At 37.7% G+C, this 25,867-nt stretch overlaps 1 protein-coding gene across 2 annotated transcripts in view; it reads left to right on the forward strand.

Annotated features, from left to right (window-relative positions):
* The window catches only part of LOC126267463 (UDP-glycosyltransferase UGT5-like), a 264,174-nt gene extending 241,783 nt beyond the window's left edge, over window positions 1–22,391 (forward strand). The window contains exons 7-8 of one of the 2 annotated variants that reach the window (XM_049972734.1): window positions 11,869–12,088; window positions 21,663–22,391. In XM_049972734.1, the coding sequence (XP_049828691.1) occupies window positions 11,869–12,088; window positions 21,663–21,945 (503 nt within the window). In that variant the 3' untranslated portion in view covers window positions 21,946–22,391. The remainder of the gene's footprint in view (window positions 1–11,868; window positions 12,089–21,662) is intronic. The other variant, XM_049972733.1, reaches the window with a different exon arrangement.
* Window positions 22,392–25,867: the final 3,476 nt, after the last annotated feature.

Below are 25,867 nucleotides of genomic sequence, written 5' to 3' on the forward strand. Positions count from 1 at the left end.
TCGCCGCTGGCGGTAAAATTCCATCTGCCGTACGGTGCTGCCATCTCTGGGACGTATTGACAATGAACGCGGCCTCATTTTAAAACAATGCGCATGTTTCTATCTCTTTCCAGTCCGGAGAAAAAAAATCGGAGGCCTTAGAACTTGAATGCACCTCGTATGTAAGAAACACACACACACACACACACACACACACACACACACACACACACACACACACACACACACACACACACACACACACACACACAGAGGGAGAGAGGGAGAGAGGGAGAGTATGTAGTATATTATGTAGTATGTTAGGGTTAAAATGGAAGCTAATTCTGCCATAAATTCTATATGGAATTTCATAGGGATGTAGGTTTTGAGTTATTCTTTGAGATATGACAAGACTTCATATTATTGAATGTGTGAACTCTTCTACTTGTTCTAGTTACCCTCTTTAATTTAGTAATGATTATTTTTCAATTACTTCACAGTTATTGATGCTGGTTTTGCTGAAATTGATTAAGTGAAGTGTGGTGGTGGTGGTGGTGGTGGTCGTTATCATTGTCGTTGTCGTCAGTCTGAAGCCTGGTTTGATGCAGTTCTCCTTGCTATTCTATCCTGTGCAAGTCTCTTCATCTCCAAATAAATACTCCAACTTACATCATCCTGAATCTGCTTTCTGTGTTCATCTCTTGGTCTCCATCTACCGTTTTTACACCCCCCCCCCCCCCTCTCCCCACTTCTCTCCAGTACTATATTGGTGATCTCTTAATTTCTCAGAATATGTCCTATCAAATAATCCATTCTTTCAGTCTGATTGTGCCACAAATTTCTGTTGACCCCATTTCTGTTAAGTACTTCCAGGGCACTGCTTGCCCCAATAGCGCTTGCATGCAAACCAGATTTGCCCCCCCCCCCTTCCTCCCCCCCTCCCATACCAAGCTTTTTTCTTTTCACACTTGTATTAAAGACTTGTCTTCGGCATTTTCATGATATGGAATTTCTTTAATAATAATTTTTAAAAAAGAAAATCCATTTACATACTAATTCATTAGCTATTATATATAAATGAGAATCACTGTTGGCAAATCTAAGAATACTTTAATTCAAGCTTGTTTGCTGACTTGAGTGAAAGTTTCTTCAACACTTACATATACTCATACAAACCAAACTTTTCTTGCTTTCATAATTGCAAAATCTTCTATTGTCTGTTTAGTACCTAAACTAAGATCTCATGTTCTATTGAAATAATAGCCAAATTTGTAAGCCTCTGTTGATGCATTGCTGGTCTTAGATAATTTTTTATAATTTTTAATTTCAAAAATGATCTTTCACTGGATGCAACTGACTGGCAGAGTTAGAAATATTCTTAGCTCTATTGCTGTGTTGGGAAATGTTGACATTAAATCATTTTTGAAAAGATATTGAAGAATGTTATGTGGAACACAAGACTGATTTTCTAGGAAATGAGGCCTTAAAATCAGTACTGTCAATGTTGGGTTCATTTCTGGAATCTGTTTCATTTCTGGAATGGTCTGTAAGTTTCATATGCAAATATTCGCAACTATTCATCATGTGCATTTTCAACTTTTCATGGCATAATGAATAATCCATTAAATTTCAAGCATGCACCTGCGCAAATAAAATTACTACATTTTATTTGCGTGGTTGCATGCCCGAAATTTAATGAATTAACAATTCATCAGTTCTTCCTTAGGGTAACTAAATAATGTACTACTGAAAAAACCAAAAATGTCATCTAAACTTTTGAGCTCTTCAGATCTGTTTGTTAAAGAAATTAATGTCTCGTCTAGAATTCAGGAAAAAAACTCTATTCTGAAATTCATTTTGGGTTCTAACAAAACTTCGTCATGATGTTCATATTGAAACTGAGTCAGTTTTCTTCTTGCACGAAGTATATTTACTGGAGGGAAAATTGCTTCAGCATTTAGTTTCTTTGCACATTGGTAGGTAGCTTTAAAGCTATTTTAAAGTTTCCATCTGTGCAATATTGTGTGAATTCGTCAATCAAGCTCTTTAACAAATTCATGCATATCTGAGTATTAATTGTTGGGTTTTACATCATTGTACTTAAAGAATTAATTTCATTCAAAACATCATACCAAATTAAAACAGAACAAATGAATTTATAATTTTGAATTTTTAAAGAAGTGAATTTGCTTTGAGACTGTTGGTGCAATAACATGCTCATAAGTTAAGGATAATTGCAGAATGTGGTGCCACGCAATGCGGCACTACACAAAACTGGTGCTAATAGCATAGGCACACAATGTGGCACTACACAAAACTGGTGCTAATAGCATAGGCACATAGGGAATACACATGACACAGATCAGTCCACAGTACTGGTGATAAGTTGAGAAAACCATCCCAAAACACATTTTACAAAATGCCACTGTTTCCTGCGCATGTACCCCAACATCAATATGGGATATGATCACCATGCACATGTACACAGGCCGCACAATGGGTTGGTGTACTCTGGATCAGGTGGTCAAGCAGCTGCTGGGGTATAGCCTCCCATTCTTGTAACAGTGCCTGTCAGAGCTCCTGAAGTGTCATAGGGGTTTGAAGACATTCAGGGATATGTCGACCAAGAGCATCCCAGATTGCTCAATGGGGTTTAGGTCTGGAGAACAGGCAGGCCACTCCATTTGCCTGATATCTTCTGTTTCAAGGTACTCCTCCACGACGGCAGCTTGGTGGGGCTGTGCATTGTCATTCATCAGGAGGAAGGTCGGACCCACTGCAGCCTGAAAAGGCAGACGTACTGGTTCAAAATGACATCCCGATACACATGACCTGTTACAGTTCCTCTATCAAAGACATGCAGAGGTGTACATGCACCAATCATAAACCCTCCCCACACCATCAAACTGCGACCTCCATACAGGTCCCTTTCAAGGACATTAAGGGGTTGGTATCTGGCTCCTGGTTCACACCAAATGAAAACCCGGTGAGAATCACTGTTCAGACTGTACCTGGACTCATCCGTGTATATAATCTGGGACCACTGTTCCAATTATCATGTTCTGTGTTATTGACACCAGGCTGTATGGGCTCTCCTGTGACCAGGGGTCAGTGGAATGCAGGTCTCCGGGTGAATAAACCATGTCTGTTCAGTTGTCTGTAGACTGTGTGTCTGGAAACAACTGTTCCAGTGGCTGCGGTAAGGTCCTGAACAAGGCCACCTGCAGTACTCCGTGGTTGTCTGTGGGCACTGATGGCGAGATATCAGTCTTCTTGTGGTGTTGTACACTGTGGAAGTCTCGTACTGTAGTGCCTGGACATGTTTCCTGTCTGCTGGAATTTTTTCCATAATCTTGAGATCACACTTTGTGGCACATGGAGGGCCCCTACGATCTGCTGGGTTTGACCAGACTCCAGTCACCCTAGTATGCTACCCCTCATAATGTCATCAATATGTGTTCGTTGAGCAATTTTCAACTCACAGTCACTATGAGTATGTCTGAAAACATCTGCACACTTACTCAATGCATCATACCCTGACATGCACCCACACACCTCTGCGTGTATGAACTGCTGCCAGCGCCACCATGTGACAACTGCAGGTCAAGTGCACTGCATGGTCATACCCTGAGGTGATTTAAACCTGCAAACTGCCCATCAGAGCGTTGTTTCACCATGTACCAGCATTACCCTTAATTTATGAGCATGAGTGTAGAAGAGGCTTCTGATATCTCCAACAGAGCATCAAATACCTTTTCTGTGTAGAACTGTAAGGGCTTGGTTGCTTCATTTCTGCTCGACCATCTCATACCACTTAAAGCTTTTAGCTTTATCTCTGGTAAATGGTTGCAAATGATTGACCACCTAATAGTCGATGCTGAAAAGAAGACGTAAATTTCTTGAATAAGGTCTGTATGGTTTAGATAAACATCCCTAAATATTACTGTTATTTGTTCTGTATTGCTTGCATCTCATGTGCAGTGTAATATGATGGAAACACACATAAAATCTCTTACTTTCCTCAAAATATGTTTTTATCTTTGTGCCTAGTAAATCAATAATTTCATTTTGAATGTAATCTAAATAGTGGGTCATACTCATCCAACTTGGGTCAGATTTTGATTCAGTTCTGTGACTATGTTCCCACATAACTGAATCAAAAGATGCCAGCATCTCTACTGCTTTCAAAAAATTTCCGTTATCATGTTCCCATATCTTTTTGGAAGAACTGCAAAAAGTCAGACATTGTTGCCAAGAACTTGATAATAGTAATAATCCTTTCTAGTACATCACAACAGTGCTGTTTTGCCTTCTCTATTAGTCTTAGTTGCATCTGATTTACAGTGTTCTTTGTCTGTGACATATTATTCAATTATACCATTGACTTCAAATTTTCATTGTGGGAATCACTTGTTTCGTGTCTTTTCAAAGTCGATAATAAATGCTGCCAATCTGAGAATTTATTTGTATCAGACAGACTGCTTACACTTTTACTAAACATTTCATAACAGAAAAAATACATATTGATAAAGAGTAAAGAAGCCAGTCCCTCTTAACTTTTTTGCCATTGGCAATATTTCTATAGTACTAAGTGTCAGGAAACTTTCTTCCCTCATTGTTAATTGGATAAGTGTGATTACGTACTTAAACAGGACCACATTTAATTAAAATATTAATGAGATTACTTAAAAGGGGCCACAGCCCTGGGTTTTTGCTAAGTGTCAAACTCTCACAAATTGCTGCTGTGCTGCTTGAAGATTCTTCAGCAGCAACATCACACATGTCAAAGTTTCATTGGGACCTCCAGAGGGAGTAGGAGCACAACAAGTCTTTTCTTCATTTGCTTCTGTAGTTTCAGACCCAGACTCAAGCACTTGACAGAGGCAAGAGTGGTGCCTGTGGTCCCAGAAACAATTTTTGGGTGAAACTAATGAAATTGTTTGTTGGTAACTGGTTGAACAAATTTACAAACAAGTGAAATGCTCACTCTTCTGTTCTATAATATTTTATTTTGTGTTGCTGCAGGCGTTTTAGAGTGTCTGTATACATTTCCTTCCACTTCTGACACACTTGTTGTTTTTCTGGTGTGTCAGTGACTGTTGAATTCAGAACATGGTCAATAACACTATGCAGTGTCTCTTAATTTTTACGAAGGGTATATTAATTTAGGGTAACATTTGGCAGCAAAGCCAGTAAGGCAGAGTGAATTAACCTGTCTAAACATGAAACCAATCTTATATATGTTGATGTAATATGGAATGTACTTACTGTATTGTTTTAACATTAGTAAATAATATAGCCAGTTAGTTGGAAAAATGAGGATTTGCATTTGACTGATGTTGCCTCCATATACGGTTGGGTTAACAATGAGAATATTGGTGATATACTGGAGATGATAAGCAAACAGGGAAAAAGTGTGACAAAATGTTTCTCTGTAGTTAATTGTCTGTTATGTAAGTCACCTCTCATTTGAATGTGGTACTGTATTATGAGCTTATAGTCAGTCATGGCTGGTGATCATGTGCTACTGTGCTACAGCACACTGTAAATACTGTACAAAAAATTTGGCATTTATCTCCAAATGAAAGCCATAAATTGCAGTAAAATTATGTCATTTCTCCTCAATTGGTGGTCGGAAGTCACACTAAATTTGTCAATTCTTTTCCAACGCATGTTAGTATGTAAATAAAACAGTGAAGAATTGGTTTTGGGTATTCAAAAAATGGTTCTGAGCACTATGGGACTTAACATCTGAGGTCATCAGTCCCCTAGAGTTAGAACTACTTAAACTGAACTAAGGACATCACACACATCCATGCCCGAGGCAGGATTCGAACCTGCGACTGTAGCAGCAGTGCGGTTCTGGACTGAAGTGCCTAGAACCACTGGGCCACAATGGCCAGCCTTGGATATTCATTCTGATATTAATGACATAGAAAACTCGTTTGTGTCAGACAATGTAACATGAGAATGTAGCAAGTCGTGTATCAGTGACACAATGAATGAAATTTACAAAACATATGTAACTGTACAGGACGGAGGCATTGAATTGATCCTACAGGGCGCCAAAACTCATCAAGACAACTGAGCTTATGTACAAACCTTTTTATGATAGATTAGAAATCAGAAAGTTAGTAATCATGATTACATTATTGACAGAATTTAATAAAGTCAGTTTACCGCAAGAATCATGCATGTATTGGCACAAAATTACGTCCTCCTTCCTTAAAAGGAGATAAAGATGCCTGCATTATTTTGAGAATTAACTGTGCTATTATTGCTTAAAAATCTTTCATTCAGACAGTTACCTATTGGGTATAAATGACATTTTCCAAGTGTTGTTACTAATAAAAATATTACCGCTCCGAAAAGGCAATATGAAAGGAAATTATAGTAAATTAACCTAACTGATCGCTGCACAAATGTCATAAACTTAAGCGAAAACTTAATTTTTAATGTCAAGGGTGAATTGCGGCCACTCTGGGAGAACATTATGTTTGATTCAGGGTTTAAAGTTAAGTATAGACAATGCTGTCAGCAATTTATGTGCAAAAACAGTGATATAAAAGAGAGAATATTTAGTATTAGAAATAGAAAACTGTACTCATGATATGGATGCACTGCAGTTCAAAACCTTTGATTCTCTTCTTAACTGTTCTTCTTGTCTAAACTGTTTATCATTTATGTTTTACTTCCATAAATGGCCACACTCCATCAAATACCTTCATAAAATACTTGGTAAAACTTAAATCTGGATTCAGTGTTAACAAATTTGTTTTCTTCACAAGCACTTTTCAAACAACTGATTATGGCTGAAATAAAATGTAGAGGGAGACTTATCCCTGGCTATAGTAAGCATGTTCAGATGGATGTAGGTTGCAGTAGCTATGTGAGGATGAAGGGACTTGTACAGGACAAACTAGTGTCTAGATCTGGATCAGACCAGTGTTTTAGCTGGAGACAGTGATTCTTTTCTTCGTTGGGTAATTTGAAGCTTACTATAGGTATGCCTGTGTGGAAATATGGAATCAGAGGTTCACTAGATAATTAACAATTGCAATAGTTTGTGAGGTAATAACAAAAACCAAACTAAAAATTCCAGGAACAGTTACCTTAAATTCCAGGCCCAATATGGGTTTCACAGTAACCTCCTCGTAAAGTTGTGCTAGATATTGCGCTGCCTGTGTTATGTGGCTCTGAACAAAAACAACATGCATTTACCACAGTGGTTGATTCAATGAAGACCTTTGATACAGACATATAATAATATTGCAAATATTGTTGAAGTAAAACCAAATAGTAACATGTGACAAAACTAAGAAATCAAGCTCTTTAAATGTCCTAACTGGAGTAGGCTATTTCAAGAATTCATTCTGTTTATTATTATTGTTATTGTTATTGTTATTATTATTATTATTATTATTATTATTATTATTTGTTTGTGCTTATTATTTTTGGTTATTGATGATAAAAATGATACACTTAACTTCTTTAGATGTCAAAGTAGTCATGAGTGGTACATACTGATACCAAATTCATCACCTCCCATAGTAAATAAACTCCATAGTTCAGTCAAAGAATGTATGATGGAAAAGGCATAATTGACATCAGGTAAATTGGTTAACTTCAAAAGAAATAAAACTGAGACTATGAGCATCAGTTGAAGATTGTTTTGGCAAAGACTCTATAACAGTATTGGGTCTCCATTTTGACACCAAACAAAAGAGAACATCTTTGAACCTGAGAATGGTGCAATTATTGAAAACCTCTTTGTAAAATAATAAATATTCTAGAATGTTACAGATGTCATGTGTTTTTCATTCATAATGTACAGAGTATTCTACCAAAAACCAATGGAACAATCCATTAATGAAACTGAATATTCACATGGATAGGATGTGCAACAAATTACCTATCTCAAACAATGGACAATCCAGGTCAGAATTATGACAATATTATGAATAGGATAGACTGAATGTCTGTGCTATTATGAATAATAGCCAGCTACTCTGCTATGTAAAGTGTTTGAATTTATATCATTGATGATGAGCCCATTTCAGCATATGCCATTGCCAGGCACTCTGTAAATAACAAAAATTATGAATGTGTGTGTGTGTGTGTGTGTGTGTAAATAACAAAAATTATGAATGTGTGTGTGTGTGTGTGTGTGTGTGTGTGTGTGTGTGTGTGTGTGTGTGTGTGTGTGTGTGTTGTCCCATTCTGATGAAGGCCAATTGTTTGACAGTCTGTTTGTTGTGTCTATCTGTGACTCAGCATGTTCACTATATGTTGAGTAGTAAATTATTACATATGGTTTACTTCACCAGCAACTAAAAACCTGGAAAACATTTACTTTTTGTGGGGCATCTTTTGGAAATAACTATACCAATATGGTCCCCCAATGTTAGATGTTAGATGTGAAAGGTAAAGATGGAAGAATGTCACACACACACACACACACACACACACACACACACACACACACACACACACACACACACACACACACACACAGTAAAAAAGAATATTCTGAAATAATGGAAACAGCATTTAATAAGCTTCTGAACTATGAAGAATCCAAAAAAGTTCACAAATCAATGTAAATACCCCAATAAAAACCAAACCCAATGAATTAGGCCTCTCAACTTTCCATGAAGTAGAAAAAGCACTTAAATATGAAAAAATTATAAGGCAAACAATGGAAACTACAGGTAGCAATGTCAAAAATGTAAGAAAAGACAGATTGCTAATTACAATGAAGAAGACGTGTGAAGTTGCAGACAGGCATGATTAGAACACACTAACATATAGCTATCAGCAACAGCCTTGGTCAGTTAACACACACACAGACGCACACACACACACACACACACACACACACACACACACACACACACACACACACACCTCACACACCCACAGCTGCCAGCTCCAGCATATCAGACCAGAATTATAAAGCACGGTCACCTTTTGTTGAAATGTGGAAATATTCAAGTAATCCAGTCAAGACCTTACACAATGACCTAACACAAATTTGGATAACTGAATAATACCCCAAGCATTGTGCCAGGCCTCTCATCTGTCCACTTTGCATAGTTATATTAAAAATAAAGATTCCAAGACTTACCAAGCGGGAAAGCGCCGGCAGACAGGCACATGAACAAAACACACAAACACACACACAAAATTGCGAGCTTTCGCAACTGGCAGTTGCTTCGTCAGGAAGAAGCAACTGCCAGTTGCGAAAGCTCGCAATTTTGTGTGTGTGTTTGTGTGTTTTGTTCATGTGCCTGTCTGCCGGCGCTTTCCCGCTTGGTAAGTCTTGGAATCTTTATTTTTAATATATTTTTCCTATGTGGAAGTTTCTTTCTGTTTTATTTACACTTTGCATAGTTAGTTAGTTTCATGTCCCATGGATCACATGAGCAGCTAAATGGCAGTCCATTTCATTCTACACACAAATCAACAGATCCCTGTTTATTGAATTGATAGCTTCAGTCTGATTTCTTAGCTCTTCAAGGGTAAATGCCATAGATGAGACAAAGACTCGGTCTTTCATGTACCCCCACAGAAAAAAAATCACAAGGTGAGAGCTCTGGTGGCCTGGGAGGCCAAAAGCAATGAACAAGATCTCTTTGTCACCTCTTCCAATCAAACATTGTGGGGCAGTATTGTTAACATAACACTACACCCCAGGGTGAAAGTTAGGTAGGGCACCTTCGTGCATAAAAATGAAATCATTAGAATCTTCATGAAGTTGAAGAAACAGCCAGTTGTCAGAAGGTCCAAGTATGACAGTCCTGTCACAGTATCCTCAGAAAAAAAAGAAAGATCCATAAACTTTGTCAACAGAAACAGCACAAAACTCATTCTGTTTTGGTGAGTCTCTTTCATGTACAACAATGATGCCAGGATTTTGTGCTCTCCAAATTCTTATGTTATGGCAGTTTACATTACCTGATAGATGAAATTTGTCCAAACAGATTAGTTTATCAGAAAAAGTGTCCACCGCCATGTCCTGGAGAACTGAAATGAAAAATTCTACTCTTATGGTCATTGAGATACAACTGCTGCAGTAAATGTTACTTGTAAGGCTTCATATGCAGGCATTGTTTCAGAACATGCCACACCATTGTTTGAGGAAATTGAAGCTCCTGGTTTGTCAATCTTGTAGACTTATGAGGGCTCCATCTGAACACATCTCAGATACACTTGACATTTTCATCAGACGTGCATCCTTTTGTGTATGCAACCAACTTCTTAGAATTTTGTACACTAGTCGTAAATTTGCTTGTGCAGAGGCACCTTCTTGTTGAATGATCAACAGATTGCACATTGTACTTCAACAACTGAGTAACTTCATATAAATTCCATCACACAAAATGATTTTTCTTATGGTATAGTTGCCATGTTGCAAAAAGAATCAACAGTACAGTTGTGTCAAAACTTTGAACCTTCCTCCATCCAGTGACATGTGCAATGTGTTTCTACCTTTTGTAGTTTGTCTGCAATAAACAACTGAAATCTGTTCTTTCTTCATGAATCACACAGTAGATAATCATACATCTTACAGAGACCTCTTCTAATATTTTGAAATTCTTACAATGTGTTGTCAGTACTACCACTCCTCAGAGGTATAGTCTGTCATAGCAAAAATCAGTTTTAATGTAAATATGATTCTACCACCAAAATGCAAGACAAAAATAGTTTTTCCTCGTTGTCTAAGGTCCAGAGTGGGGTTCTACCTTCTGGAGCAAAAGTCATCCACAGAAATATGTTGAGAAAATTATGAAGACCTGGAGATACATAAGAAAAATGAAAACTTTTTCATGTTCACTCATGAGTATTTAAATTTAAGGGCTGAAAATTCTTTTCAGACATATGTATTAAGCTAGCAGTTGGAGATAAATAGTATCCATTTAAGGAAGCAAAGAATGTTACATTTTTTTATTTACCTTCAAATTAATGTTTTTCTGTTAATTGCATTATGCAGAATTAAGCTTGTGTAACCACAAATGGTTTCTACATCTACATCTACATCTACATACATACTTTGCAATCCACCATACGGTGTGTGGCACAGGGTACCTCATACCCAAGTAGCATCTTCTCTCCCTGTTCCACTCCCAAACAGAATGAGGGAAAAATGGCTGCCCACATGCCTCTGTACGAGCCCTAATCTCTCTTATCTTATATTTGTGGTCTTTCCGCGAAATATAAGTTGGCGGCAGTAAAATTGTACTGCATTCAGCCTCAAATGCTGGTTCTCTAGATTTCCTCAGTAGTGATTCATGAAAATAATGCCTCCTTTCCTCCAAAGACTCCACCAGAGTTCCTGAAGCATAACCGGAACACTCGTGTGATGATCAAACCTACCAGTAACAAATGTAGCAGCCGGCCTCTAAATTGCTTCTATGTCTTCCCTCAATCTGACCTGATAGGGATCTTAAACACTTGAGCAGTACTCAAGAATAGGTCGTATTAGTGTTTTATAAGTGGTCTCCTTTACAGATGAACCACATATTCCCAAAATTCTATCAATGAACCGAAGACAACTATCCACCTTTGTAACAGTTCTGTGATATTTTGGAACTGCATTTATAATAGTTGCATTATGTTGTTAATGTATGTCTTAATTTTTTTCCATAGAATATGTTGAATGTTAAACAGAGATCAAAAATCATATAAATATTTACACAAATCAATCATATAAATGGTATGCATTTACCGACATATTGGCTAAGAAAATTCTGAAAATATCTCATTGAGTATGTCAATAAAGGAAGTTGTCAACAGATATTTCCTAACTGTTTTGCCATTATTCTTCCTGTAATGATGTGCAGTTAATATTATTATTAAGTGCCTAAAACAAACACACAAATGTTGCAGGTCACCCTTCTGTGAAAGTGTTTATTGGCCATGGAGGTCTTCTGGGAACTATAGAGGCAGTTTATTTTGGTGTTCCCATATTAGGTACTCCGATCTATGGTGATCAGAAAGTTAACATGCATAGTTTGACTGATGCTGGTATGGCCATAAAACTTGACTATGCTGACATCACAAAAGAGTCTTTGCTTCACTCTCTCAGAGAACTGATTTATAATTCAAGGTAAGATGTGATACATTGTATTCTATATTTGTAGGAATTTAGAAGTGAAGTAAAAGTACAAGCAATCTGTAAAAATAAGTGAGGGGTACTAAAGGCATAAGGTGCAGTATGTTGGTAAACAGTGAGAACAAATACAGTAACCCAAAAAATTCCCCAGGGGATTCCAGTCTTTGGAGTACGTGGACAGCAATTGTGGGGCCCAGAGCTGAGTCTGGCATTGCTTCCACTTAGTTGTGCCAGACTCCTTCTGTCTTCAGTCATGTCTGCTCCCTTGGTAAACTTGTTTTCTTCAACCCCAGTGGTATTAAGATTTGAGGCCAAGGTGTGCATTTGTTTCTAGCACCATTAACAGTTTCATAGCATCATCTTTCATCACCACCTTTTTGTACAACATTCAGAGCTATAATTCAAGGTTCAACCTCATCTCAAGGACATCCATTAGAGAGTAGACCATGGAAAATCTTTTAGAAGATAATGACTGATCAGTGTGTTTAAAAATCCAGCAGCTCTCCCCCCCCCCCCCCCCCCCCTCCGACAGCAGAACCCCCCTGTCCCAGCAGAAACCCTCCCCCCTCCCTGCCTCCAAACCCCCAACACAGGGGAATACCAGAGAAATGAGACATGAAAAGTTGGCCACAATTTGGAAATTGATTCCTAATAAAACACAAAATCATTGCCTCTATTATAGAATTTAAATCTCAACTGCCCAGACTTGCAACATAAACTCTGGAATCTGTAAATTAGACATACACAATTATCACTGTACATGCTCTCATCAGTAAGAAAAATAACACTCTAAAGGATAGAATAGAAACACTCAAATTCTGGGATCTACAGGATCAAACCTTAATCAACATTTCTCCATCAAACATTAAAATTCTCACTGGTGCCTTCAATGTGTAAGTAGGACAAGAAAGAACAGACCAAGATGTCATTGGAAAATGGCTAGTTCACAAGCAAACTGACAAAAATGGTCAAAGATTGAAACTTCCTGGCAGATTAAAACTGTGTGCCAGACCAAGACTCGAACTCAGGATCTTTGCCTTTCGAAGGCAAGTGCTCTACCAAGTGAGCTACCCAAGCATGACTCACGCCCCATCCTCACAGCTTTACTTCTGCCAGTACCTCATGTCCTACCATCCACACATTCCCCAGGCTGTGGCTAAGCCATGTCTCTGGAATATCCTTCCTTTCAGGAGTGCTAGTCTGTAAGGTTTGCAGGAGAGCTTCTGTAAAGTTTGGAACATAGGAGACGAGGTACTGGACAGGGTGTGAATCGTGCTTGGGTAGCTCAGTTGGTAGAGCACTTGCCCGCAAAAGGCTTAGGTCCCGAGTTAGAGTCTCGAACCAGCACACAGTTTTAATCTGCCAGGAAGTTTCATATCAGTGCACACTCCACTGCAGAGTGAAAATCTAATTCTGGTCAAAGATTGACTGAAATCCACAGGGACTTCTAAATTTATCTAAAAATCAATAAGATTTAAAAGGAAACCTCATAAATTAAAAACCTGGAAACATCCTAAATTCAGAAAGGCTGAATGACAGCTCAACCAGTTTTGCCTGGATAAATTTCACTGTTGTGAAATTCACAATAGTAAAGCCCTAAGGGCAATAGACAGAGGACCTGATCACTACCTCATAAAGATCAATACAAAATTAACACCTGTAGTGGAAAAAGCTCAAAATAACAATAGCTGGAAATCTGATCAAACCAAATTAATAAAGATATGGAGTACAACAGGAAACCTGGGAAGTGCCTACCAAAACCAAATCACTGTGACCGAACATAGAAACTGTGACCAAATACGTAGCATGCAACTTCAAACACATTACACGTGCCATTATCATTGTGAGACTGCAGCCAGTACGGGCTTCTCATTTGTGGTGTGTCTCTCTCTGAAATCATGCAGTGCGAGGAAGCCAGTGCAGTAAGACCTAAGACTGAAACCAATGTTTACACATTGAAGGAGCGGGAAGGTCTAAAAAGCCAAGTATGGAGTACATTTCTCTTGGTTGTAGACGAAAACAGTGCATCTACTGGGTACATATTGTGCATAACCTGCTCCACATTATTGTGTTTCCAGTCAGGAATTCCTTTGTTATATTAGATCTAAATCTGATTCTTCTAACTTTTGTGCTCTATAGCCTATTCAAGCTTGGTGTCCTTTTTGTACCACCTGATCACATCCTTCATTCCAACAATCATATTTCTTCTGAGGATTTATTGGAGCTGATTCTTCTACAATCAGTGATTTGGTTTTGTGATGAGAACTCTTAGAAAGGAGACAGTTATAAGAAACCTTAGATAGAAGGCATTGCTAAGAAATCTTAGAAAGAAGACAGGAAACAATGGATCTGAAAAATTCAGGAAGATTTTGGAGCAGCTGGACTCCAAGTAACACACACAAAAGAAACATAAAATTAATACTCTTCTTAAAAACCACAAATTTCGGTGTAAGTGACACACAGAAGAGCTGTAGATATTATAGCTGAATTTAGAAAATTATGATTGGATGGGATGATACAAATTGGGGGGTTTGGGAGAAGCAAACAGTACAACCATCAAAGAAAAATCAAACATGGAAAGATTCAAGTGATACTAAGTGGCCAATAATGTTAATAACAGTGAAAAATGGCATTAGATAGTAGATAAGAATGAGGGAAGTGCTAACTTTACAATTATGAAGCTGCACTCAGCTGGGATGAGTTGTGATTTCCAGCATGTAGGAAAGTCAGATAAATCTTTGGTGAAATTAAAAGCAAAAGTGATAACATTAAGAGGGTGATCAGGATTACTCTGTTAATTGCAGAGGAGAGAGAAAATATGTGTAAAGAATACTTTGAAGGCCTCTATGAGGGGAAGACTTTTCTAATGACCTGATAGAAGAAGAAACAGGAACTGATGTAGAAGGGACTGGGGATCCAGTATTAGAAACAGACTTTAAAACAGATTTGGAAGATTAATTATAAAAAAAGGCTGAAAGGATAGATAACATTCCATCTGAATTTCTAAAATCATTGGGGGATGTGGCTACAAAATGGCTATGCATGTTGATGTATAGAGTTTATGAGGCTGGTGATATACCATCTGACTTTCGGAAAAAGTCATCCACATGATTAGGAAGATTGCAAGAGCCCGTAAGTGTGAGAATTATTGCACAATCAGCTTAACAACTCATGAATCCAAATGCTGACAAGACTGGTATTGAAAAGAATAGAAAAGAAAATTGAGGATCTGTTAAATGATGATCAGTTTTACTTTAGGAATGGTAAAGGCTCCAGAGAGGCAGTTCTGACATTGTGGTTGGTAATGGACTAAAGAAAAATCAAGAAATATTCATAGGATTTGTGGTCTTTGAAAAGGTATTCAACCATGTCAAATGGTGCAAGATGTTCAAAATCCATAGAAAAATAGGGTACACTATAGGGAAATATGTGCAATATACAATATGTGCAAGAACCAAGGAGGAACAATAAGAGTGGAAGACCAAAAAGAAGTGCACAGATTTGAAAGGATACAAGACATGGATGTAGTTTTTCTCCCCTACTGTTGATGCTCTACATCGCAGAGCAATGACAGAAATAAAAGTTCAAGAGTGAAATTAAAATTCGAGGTGAAAGGATATCAATGATAAGATTCACTGGTGACACTACTATTCTCAGTGAAAGTGAAGAAGAATTAAGGAACTACTGAATGGAAAGAACAGTCTTTTGAGTACAGATTATGGAATGAGCGCAAATTGAATAAAGACAAAGGTTGTGAGAAGTAGCAAAAATGAAAACAGTGAGAAACTTAACATCAGAACTGGTGATCATGGAGTGGATGAAGTTAAGGAATTCTTTGCCTAGGCAGCAAAATATCCCATGACAGACAGAGCAAGAGGACATAAGATGGAGACTAGCACTGGCAAAAGGGGCATTTCTGGTCAAGAGAAATCTACTAGGATCAAACATAGACCTTAATTTGAGGAAGAAATTTCTGATTATATACTTTTGGAGCACAACATTGTATAATAGTGAGATATGGACTGTGTGGAAACTGCAACAGGAGAGAATAAAAGCATTTGAGATGTGGTGCTATAGACAAATATTGAAAATTAGGTAAACTGATAAGGTAAGGAATGAGGAGGTGTTCTGTAGAATCAACAAGGAAGGAATATATGGAAAACACTGACAAGAAGAAGGTACAGGATGATAGGACATCTGTTAAGACATCAAGGAATAACTTCCATGTCACTAGATGGAGCTGTATAGGGTAAAAATTGTAGAGGAAGACAGAGACTGCAAAACATCCAGCAAATAATTACTGATGACATATGTTGCAAGTGCTGCTATGAGATAAAAAAAGATTAGCACTGGAGAGGAGTCCATGACAGGCTGCAATCAAGATCTGACTGAATACTTCTGCAACTTCTTGCAGAAAGTGTATATTAGGTAACTGTGCCATCTTTGAAAAGTCTGAAATATTTATTAATGTTATCTGCAAGGTCATTAACATACAACATCAACAACAGATGTACCAACATGCTTCCCTGGGGCACAACTGAAGTCAGTTTTAGATCTGTTGATGACTGCCCACTAAGGTAACCTGCTACATCCTATGTATTAAAAAAATCTTCAGTCCTGTCACAAATTTTGCTTGATACCCCATATGATCATACTTTTAATAATAAGCATAGACAAGGCTCTGAGTCAAATTCTTTTCAGAAATTGAGAAATACTGCACCTACATTACTTCCTTGATCCAAGGCTTTCAGTATGATGTTTGAGAAAAATTAGAGCTGACTTTCACATGAGTAGCATTTTCAGGATCCATGTTGGTTGGCATGAAGGATGTTATTCTGTTAAAGATGCCTAATTATATTTGAACTCTGAATTTGTACTAATATTTTATAGCAACAAGATGTTCATGATACTGGATGGCAGTTTTGTGGATTATTTTGATTGTTCTTCTTGTAGACAGGTGTAACATGTGCTTTCATTCAGTTTCTGGCCACACTTTTTTTTTTTAATTCATGATATATTACAGTTAAACAAAGATCTAACTCTACTGCATCTTCAGTATAAAATGTGATAGGTATTTCATCAGGTCCTGGGGCTTAGTTTAGTTTTAATTATTTCAACTGTTCTTTGAGGTCACTAATTAAAACTTATTTCCCTCATTTTTCCATTGGTAAAAAGATTAAATTGGGGCAATCCTCATGAGTTTTGCTTTGTAAAGGAACATCTGAAAATGGTGTTAAGCATTTCTGCATTTTCTTTGCTGTCACCAGTTTCAGTATCTGTTACACATATGAATGATTTGGACATTAACTTTGATGCCACTAACAGCCTTCATGTGTGACCAGACTCTTTGTGGGTCTTCTGAAAGATCATTAAACAATATTCTGCTATAGTAGTCATTCATTGCTTATTGTATTGCTCTCTTGACAGCTAAACACATTTCATTCAGCATCTCTCTGTCTATAGCCCCTTGTTTTGTTTTACATCTATTATGCAGTACTCTCTGTTTCTTTATAAGTTTCTTTACACTGGCTTTATATCATGGGGGGTGGGGGGTAACCTCCCATCATGAACTGTTCTACTGGATACGTATATATACAGTGCATGGTCAATTATATTTTTAAACTAGAGCCAATGTTTGTCTATATGCTCCTCTCATGAGCTAAAAATATCTCATTGAGATGTGACACTACTACTTCTTTCTTTAGTTTACTAAACAAATAACTCTTTCTACAGGTTTAAGTTGTCCTTTTTACTTCAGTAATCATTTCTTTCTGCAACTTCCTTATGGTCACTGATATCACTTTCAGTGTGACCATCCTCAGAGAGGTCAGGTCTATTTGTTGCCATTAGACCTAATACATTTTCATCATGAGAGGAGCTCCATATTCTCTGTCCACTTAGTTTTCAGAGAGAGCATATAGTAATGTTTCAAAGGATGTCTTGTCATGTTCACCACTAACAAAATTATAACTAACCCAATTAATTGCTTGATGTTTCAAGTCTCCTCTGATTATTCCAGTATGATTGGAGAACTTATGTACAAGTTTCCTCTAAAGTTGTCAGTTACATCAGGATGTGAGTCTGGTGGTTGTTAGAGGGATTCAACTACTATTTTATGCTGACGCCTGATATGAGTCTTGCCCAATCAATCCCACATGCAGCTTCAATTTTTGTCTCTGTGGATTTGAGCTTGTTTTGTAGAGTGACAAATAAACCACACCATTTCCCATTAGACTACCCTTCACCATACACTTAAGTCTTTCATGAAAATCTCACTGCTGTCAACTTCAGGCTTTAATCAGTTTTCTGTACCTTATATTATTTGTGCTTCACTGATTTTCAGGAATGCTTCAACCTCTGGCTCTTTGTTGCAGATGCTTGGGCTGTTGACCATTAAGACTGTAGTACTCTCGCCTGTGGGATGGCATGTTTTTGGATCTTACACTTATACTTCCAGGCCTACTACAGCTATTGTTGTCTGTACTGGATGGAGAGTTACCTAATCAAGGGGGGAGGGGGGGGGGGGGGGAACCTTGTACGCTCTCCACACACACAGTCAGCTACCTGCATAGCAGTTATGCAGTGTAGTGCACACTTGACAATTTAACAGAATCCTACAATTTTCAGCCCTATGACATAAGTGTAGGAAGTTACAGCCTAGCTTGTCACAGAACCTTTGCAGTCTCTCAATGCAGAACAAGAATGCCACAATCTGTTCTAGGTTCAGAGATGCAGATTTTGAGCTTTGTTCAGACTTCATGAGTAAGGCTAGTGTTCTCAGCCTTCTCTGCCAGTCACTGGAATGATGATAGTATGACTTCATGTTCCAAATGACAGGCATCATTTTTCCCAATGTGTGCCACAATTTGCAGTTAGTTACACCCTGTTCTCTCAATGGCAGCTGGAATAGCCTCTTCAACATATTGAATAAGGCCGAGAGGCACACACACACTGTGGAGGTGAGGGGGGGTGGGGTGGGGGTGGGGTGATGGGGTGGGGGTGGGGGGTACTTAGTGCTCCTTCCCAACCTCTGCTGCCATTTCCTTAAGGGCTACCATTGTTCACCATATTTTTGAACTGCAATGATTAACAGACTCTTGTCCTTTTGTGTTCACCTCACCTAAACACAAAAAAGCACATTTCGAAAGGTGTGAAATAAGTCTCATTGATTCAGTTTTGGTTTCAGTGCAAAACAGCACCTTAAACTTGTTGGTTGGGGGGTGGGTGTAAAAAAACCTGAGTTGTCTCTAATCCTTATCTCCCCTGTTCAGAATACCCAGACCTAACATTGCAGCAGCACTTCCAGTCAAGTCTATGGGTAGTGACAGAGCCTGCATTTCCGTAAAAAAGACAGTACCCACAGTACAGGATGGAACTTGAGATACCCTGGTATCTCTGGTACATGACTCATAGTAACCCTCCCAACATGTCCATTCCCAGCCACTTCCAATCCCTTGAGTGCAATATTTTACAGAACAGAACATGGACAATTTCAAATTAAACTTGTCAATTCTCTTTTAATTTGAGCCTGATATGCTACAAGTGTTAACAGTATCTATATAGGACTGAAGCAATTTACAGACAAATCTAGAATTTCATTTCTTTGAAATGTCTTTCAGGTTATGTTTGGATTCGTCAGTAGCATTAATATGTGATGAATACATACAATATACAATCCTGTTAGTTGTTTGCAGTAACTGCAAATCACAAATGCTAATTTACTATGAAATAGGTTTGCACAACACTAATCACTTAGATAAAGATTCTCAAAAACATACATTTGCAAGCATCTGAAAACAACACTCCTAACTCTTGAAAATTCTCAAAATGTACATTTACTCATGTTGACGTACTCTGAAATTTGGGGTGAACCATTCTTTCAACAAGTATGCTACTGCTAAAACTGTATAAAGCACACATGTTAATTACAGCTGATGCTGTAGCACAGAATATGTTTTTCACAGCACACACTGTAAGAAAACTATATATATGAAGTTTTTGAGGCAATTTTACCTCCTACATTTTGTGTTATTCAGACCAAAGAATACATCAGAAGTTGGTTTATATATGTAAAAATAAGTAACTAAACATGAAAATTACTTGGATTTTGGACTTAGGTGATTTCATGTTGCATTTTACACTTGCACCCCAAAGATGAGCACTGCAGCATCAGTGTATCTCACAGAAATGATATGGAATGTGGAGCAAATGCATGTCATCTGCTTGGGGCAGGTAACAATGCAATATCCTTCTGGCCCCTATCTATCTTTCCATAGGAACTGTGAAGTCAAGATTATACTTAATACAGTACAGGAGCATCCAAACATATTTTCTTCCTGCCTCCATACACAATTCAAATGGGAAAAACTCTAACATGTAATAAAAGACAGGTATCCTCTGTCATGAACTTCATTGAAACTTACAGAGTGTGTATGTAAACAAAATAGACAGAAACATTCTACATGGGAAAAATATATTAAAAACAAAGATTCCATGACTTACCAAGCAGGAAAGCACTGGTAGATAGACACAATAAAAAAACACACAAACACACACACAAAATTTCGAGCTTTCGCAACCCACAGTTGCTTTGTCAGGAAAGAGGGAAGCAGAGGGAAAGATGAAAGGATGTGGGTTTTAAGGGAGAGGGTAAGGAGTCATTCCAATCCCCGGGAGTGGAAAGACTGACCTTAGGGGGAAAAAAGGATAGGTATATACTCGCGCGCACACACACACATATTCATCCACACATATACAGACACAAGAGCCTTCAAATATGTCTGCTTGTGTCTGTAAATGTGTGTGTGTGTGTGTGTGTGTGTGTGTGTGTGTGTGTGTGTGTGTGTGTGTGTGTGTGTGTGTGTGTGTGTGTGTGTGTGTGCGCGCGCGAGTGTATACCTATCCATTTTTCCCTGTAAGGTAAGTCTTTCTGCTCCCGGGATTGGAATGACTCCTTACCCTCTCCCTTAAAACCCACATCCTTTCATCTTTCCCTCTCCTTCCCTCTTTCCTGACGAAGCAACTGTGGGTTGCGAAAGCTTGAAATTTTGTGTGCGTGTTTGTGTGTTTTTTTTATTGTGCCTATCTACCAGTGCTTTCCAACTTGGTAAGTCATGGAATCTTTGTTTTTAATAGAGTATGTATGTAGATATAAATGTAGAAATCAATGATGATGAAATGTAGATTTCTATTCTTCCTCTCTTTCTCTCAATCTTTAGCCTCTAACTTTCCTCTGCATTATTTTCTCAGAGTCTTAGCAACCTGCCATAGCCTCTACTTAACAAAACTGAGAATTATTGACTGAAACTGTGGCCAAGGAACAATTCTGATCATCTTCTAGTGATTAATGCTGATAGAGATTTTACTATGGATAAAATATAAATTAATTAAAATTTGTGACTTGTTTGATAAAGCCTTATTTGTACCAAAACATAATGACAACAAATTACAACCATTCATTATACTTTTTTGCCACAACATGAGTTTAAGGAATGCAATGGTTTTGTCAATGCTAAATATTAAAGTATTGATTAAAAATAGTGATAGTGATTTTCATTTTTTTAAACAGTTACAGAGAAAATGCAAAGCTCAGATCTAAGTTATTCAGAGATCGCCCACAATCACCATTAGAGACTGCTGTACACTGGACTGAGTACATTATTAGGCACAAAGGAGCATCTCACATGCGATCAGCAGCTGCTGACTTGAACTTCATTCAGTACCTATTGCTGGACGTGATTTTTGTTGTTGCTATGGGCTTGTTGACCATTGCAGTTGTGGTAGGCTTCGTTTTGAAGAAAATAATAAAGAAAGTACAAATTTTTTTGATTCTGAGAAAGAAACTTCAGTGACAACAGTGACTTTTTGTTGCACAAACAGACCACTTTCTCCATGACAGGTAATGCAAAATATGCTGTTTACCAAATAGCATTGTTCCTATATTTGTAACCTATTCAGTATTATAAGGGTTTTATAGTATATTTAGTTAGTGTGTGAATGAAGATTATGTGACTGGAATTTTTTGTCTCATAACTCTTTTTGTAACTATTTTGTGTTTTTCTGTTCATTTCTTGTTGTGTAGTATATTTATTGAATTCTTTTTCATTGTCATATTTTATGATCATGTACATAAATCAGAAATTTTAATAACAGTGAAATGTATGTACAATTTGATGTGGAAATATAACTTTTTGTAATTACTAATTTCACTAATGTATTTTTATATTAATATTTTTGATTTCTATAAGTCAGCTCTGTAGTCAGTTACCCATAAATAAAAAGCTTTACAAGTTCCCAACTTATTTTGTTGCCCTCCTCCCCAACCACAAAATCTAAATACTATCCATGCTCTCCAAGAAGACTTTCAGTGATGTGGCTCATGGGAATCTATTACCATCAACAAATATTGACCTTTTATGGTTGCTACCAACTTATGAAAGTAGGAAAAACCTTGTTTAATGAATCCAGTGGTCTTATGTTAATAAACAAGGCTATTTAAAGCAAAGCTGCATGCAGCAACTCTAAAACTTTGGAATAATAACTAAGCTATGTGAAGGTGCCAGTATGATTACTGTACAAAATGTAGCTTTCACATTTGGAGCATAAATCAATTAATGCAGCATAACACTCTGTTAATGCAGGAAAAGATTTAGAATAAACCTGAGACCATCTGGTTGGGAGTGTTTTGTCAGTCAAAATTTTTAAATTAGCACTGACAGGCTAATGCAACATTTAGATACTACTGAGGCCAACTTCTTTCAAAATGCATCCTTTATCATTAGTATGAATGAACAGAATGGGTACTTTTATAAATGTGCCCAAAAATTCACATTATTTTCTTAGTTAATATGGCTGTACAGGATGGAGAGGACGACTTGACATGGATGAGAAGCTTCAGAAATGGCAATGTTAAGATGCCTTAAGGTGACAGACTTTCCTAAGTGGAAAGGGGAATGGGATGAAGATTAAACTAAAATCCAGGAAGACATAAAAAAAAATAAAAATAAAAATAAAATCACACAGAGAAATAGTTTTGACGTCACTTGGGTGGCTTCTCAGTAAATGTCATTAGTTTTTTGAAACAACTGCCAGTACTCATTTGTTCTCATGACTCTGAGAGCACCACATTGCACACATTGCCAGCCCTGTGAAAGCTAAGATGGTCACCAAGAATAAAACTCAAAAACTCAACATAAGCATCCAGCTGAACCTGCCACAAGACTATAAAGATGATACATAGTTAAAAAAGTAAAGCAAAGTAATTAATTATGTAATGCAAAGAACAGTTAATATATAATTGAGATGAACTGTTTTTTCAGTGCACATATAGTAAGTTAGTGAGTTAGTCAATGATAAGTAAGCTATAGTACATTTTCCAATGAACTACAGCAATGAGCAAACAGTACTAGAAGCAGAGTCAAGAAATGATAATGATGTAATAACAGTGGAGGTTGTTATGGAACTGGTAAGTGATGCACTTTTATTAATTAATAAACAAAACATTTTGTGCCATAAATTCATTATACGATCCAATAAAGTTAAATTGACAACTCCACATTTCTTGTTGTTTAAATAATGTACCTAAAGTTGTTACGTATACTTGCATATGGGACGTATGCTGATCAGACAGAACATTATGACCACCAACCTACTATAGATATAAACACATCCAGTTGATAGCAGTGTCATCCAGTGAGGAATGACCGTTAGTCAGGAACATGGTGCATTGAGAGTTTCACCGAGGGCAAATTGTGGTGGCTCAGAAGCTCCGCATGAGCATTTCAGAAACTGCATGACTTGTCAGGTGTTCAAGGAGTGCTTGATGAGTGTCTTCAACAGGTGGTGAAACCACATCCACACGTCATGGGATTGGGTGGCCACTCCTCATTACAGATGTCAGACATCATAGGCTGGGCAGACTGGTAAAACAGGATGGGAAGCAAACTGTGGGGGAAATAACAACAGACTTTACTGCTGGGCAGAGTACAAGTGTGTTCAAATGCATGGTGTAATGAACACTCCTAACGTTAGTCCTCCACAGCTGGTAACCCATGCAAGTGCCAATGTTAACACCACAACATCGCCAACTATGACTGAAATGAACATGTGACCATTGGCACTGGATGTTGGTACAATGGCAGAACATCACATAGTCTGATGAATCCTGAAACCTCTTCATTGTGCCGATGGGAGGACACGAATCTGTTGTCTTCCAGAGGATATACATTGATCAGATAGAACGTTGTGACCACTGATCTACTACAGATATAAGCACATCCTGGTGATAGCAGCATCATGTGGAACATTCATGTGGACCTCCATTCATCCAGAAGAGTTTGTGCAAGGCACCATGATGGCCAAGGAGTTTTGTACACTGGTTGCTGACCACTTACACCCCTTCACGACTGTCATGTTTCCTGACAGCAGTGGAATTTTTCAACAAAATAATGCACCATGTCACAAGGCCAGGAGTGTAATGGAGTGGTTCAAGGAACACAGTGGCACATTCCAATTGACGTGCTGCCCCCCCTAACTTGCCAGATATGAACCTTCATCAAACACATCTGGGATGTGATTGAGCATGGGGTCAGAGTGAGCTCATTGACCCCCTCCCTGGAATTTACAGGAATTAGGAATGCAGATGTGCTGCCAGCTCCCTCCAGCAACATAACAGTGCCTCATTGCTTCCATGCCATGAAATGTCACGACACTGTTATCTGTGTCAAAGGTGGACATACTGGCTATTAGGTACAGGTAAGTGATCATGATAATCTGGCTGATCAGTGTACATTTAAACAGGAATATAATAAGTATACTATTAATTTTATTTATTTTTCAGAAACTTGCATTATTTTTCATACACTGGATTTGACAGAAAGAAGTTTTGCCGCATGACATAATTAAATTAAAAGTTGTTGACACTGAAATGGTTAATAAAAAGCACATAAATTAATTTTAGAAAAAAATATGAATAATTAATTCATTCATTACGTAAAAGACTTTCTTGGACATATCCTTAATCTTTGCCCTTGTTGGCTAGTCAGAAGTTGGTGGGAAGTGTATGATGGAAGCCAACCGTTTGGTGGTGTACTGAGAATTACATGTGATTTGTTGTTATTCTGGATATTTTCTTGAACTGTATCATTTGGAAACTGCTGAAGAGTCAATAATTTATAAACATCTGCTACTTCTCAGTCAAATTAACACAGTGGACAGAATGAATCCAACATTCTTTTGTGGCACACAGGAATACTCTAATTCTATATATTGTGCTGATACTAAGAAGCTACAATGGACATCATCAAAATGATAAGTTAATATATTTATTTACAACATTGACACTCAAATTAAAATTCTGGTTCTAACTATCACCTCTTTTCTTCAGCAGAACAACATTGAGCCAGATCAATTCATTATTGGGGAAGTGAGGTTTGAAAGAAACATTACAGTTTCCAGTATCAACATTTGAGCATACAGAACGGTCTAGGAAAATTAGACACTCACACGTGAGAAATTAATATAATTTCTTGTATGGCCAATTTGGGTGAAGGCACTGGGCCTGATGCTAGTTTAACAGCATTATCATTTACAGTTAACAGAAGACTTCCAGTACATACAGTGATGCTATGTATATACTGATATGTAGTGCTCTAACTCTCCAATTTCACTTTAAGGGGGAATATGACTGTGTGCATGTGCTTGCTTGCCATGACAGCTCTTCAGGAGTATTCCCAGAGTTCATTAGGGTGCCACAGAGAACCTCGTCTGCTTAGA

Source organism: Schistocerca gregaria, chromosome 4, assembly GCF_023897955.1.
Source record: "Schistocerca gregaria isolate iqSchGreg1 chromosome 4, iqSchGreg1.2, whole genome shotgun sequence".
Classification (NCBI taxonomy): Eukaryota; Metazoa; Arthropoda; class Insecta; order Orthoptera; family Acrididae; genus Schistocerca; species Schistocerca gregaria.